Below are 1,777 nucleotides of genomic sequence, written 5' to 3' on the forward strand. Positions count from 1 at the left end.
TGCTGCAATATATGTTACATCATATAAATAGTTAAATAAGTGAATAAATAAACACATAAAAAATAAATGGTTATATACGTACATACATACATACATACATACATACATACATACATACATACACACAACTGAATGGAAAGAGAACAAATACGTTTACAGAAACATTGAGACAAATTGTTTGAGTTCCTGCCAAAATCAATGACAGTTTTGAGTAGGTTGAATCTGAGCAATGAGGTACAGTGCTCTAGTCCAGCAGAGTCCTCTCCAATGTGGCTCAGGACTCATTTCTTTCTTCTCTCAGTCTTCCCAGCAAGTTGGCTGAGGAAGACAGGGCTCTCCAGACTTCTGCTCTGACCACCTCCCAGGCACAGGGGCTGTGTTTCTTCTCTCTCAGGTACACAGTGATCCTGTGGAAGTATTCCCTCACAGCCAGTAGGGAGTCTTCCTGGGTCAGGGGAGATTCCTGCACCCCTACCTGCTGCATCAGACAGGCTTGCAGACCACTCAGCTGCTGCTGGAGGTCATTGCAGAATGAGTCTAGCAGGGATGCATCCCAAGCAGTAGATGACTCCTTTGATGTGAAGAGGCTGAGGATCTGCTGGGTCAGCTCATGCAGGACAGGGATAGCTTGAGCCTTCTGGATCTGCTGGCCATCCACCTTCTCCAAAGGGAACCCAAAGTCCTTTCTGTCCTTCAGGCATGAGACAGGGGAGAGTCTCCTCATTTGTGCCAGGAGTGTGAAGGCTCTCTTGTTCCTGAGGTTATGAGTATGAGGCAGGTCACATCCTAGACAGCAGGCTGACCAGTAGCTCACCACCACCAGGGACATCAAGAAAGCACAGAGCCGAGCCATGGCAAATGTGGCCAATGCTTGTGGTCCTTGGGTCTGTTTGGTCCTAATCCTTCCACTCTAGGTGCTCTGGAGACCATCCTGTGTGGATGTGTCTTAAATAGGGTTTACACTAATTTTACTTTCTGAATGCCCTCCCATAACTTTCCAATTGACTTTTCACTTTCTTTAACTCACTCTCTGCTTGGGTCTTTGTATTTTTGTAAACCATTGTGGTTTTCACTATTGCTTCCTCTTTTACTGTTGCCCAACCAAAAGATGTTTTCCAAATTTCCTTTTTCTAACTTGAATTTTCATTAACTGTTACTTCAACTGTCTTTGCTTGACATTTACATGTTTATTGTAAATAAGATAAACTTTAACTAAATTGATTTTTCAAGTACAGAGTATTTGCATCATAATATAAGGCATGGTTGTAAATTTCTGTCAATTAACATACACTGAACTAAAAGTATACTTTAAAATGATTAATGTCCTAAAATTTGGTTCTTAATGTTACCTTCATTAAATGTAAGATAAATTTATATAAAACTTAATTTAGTAATTACTATATGTTAGATATTTATCTGATAATTTAGTGCTATCAGAAGAATGCAGGGTGCAAAAAGGCTTACTGTTAAACTTGATGAGCTGAGTGTAATTCCTGGAACCGACAGCTGCAGTAGAGAACCAATGCATGTGCAGGAGCCCTCATCAAAACATTCACAACATCTCAGGTGTGTGTATGCTCTGTCTGTCTATCTATCTATCTATCTATCTATCTATCTATCTATCTATCTATCTATCATCTATCATCGATCTATCATCTATCCATCTTTTTCTCTTACACACACACACACACACACACACACACACACACACACACACAATCACACATTTCCAATCCCAAATTCACACAATCCCTCATTTATGACAAGTCACCTCATG

General features: G+C 40.5%; 1 protein-coding gene across 1 annotated transcript; it reads right to left on the reverse strand.

Moving 5' to 3' along the window:
• Positions 1–217: 217 nt before the first annotated feature.
• LOC134487077 (interferon alpha-1-like) lies at positions 218–1,226 on the reverse strand. The gene has a single exon (XM_063288678.1). It carries the CDS (start codon positions 851–853, stop codon positions 275–277), a length of 579 nt encoding a protein of 192 aa, XP_063144748.1. The 5' UTR covers positions 854–1,226; the 3' UTR covers positions 218–274.
• Positions 1,227–1,777: the final 551 nt, after the last annotated feature.

The sequence above is a fragment of the Rattus norvegicus genome, chromosome 5, assembly GCF_036323735.1.
Source record: "Rattus norvegicus strain BN/NHsdMcwi chromosome 5, GRCr8, whole genome shotgun sequence".
NCBI lineage: Eukaryota > Metazoa > Chordata > Mammalia > Rodentia > Muridae > Rattus > Rattus norvegicus.

Coding starts and splice junctions, on each gene's coding strand:
- LOC134487077 (XM_063288678.1), bottom strand. CDS start 853: ATGGCTCGGCTCTGTGCTTTCTTGATGTCCCTGGTGGTGGTGAGCTAC.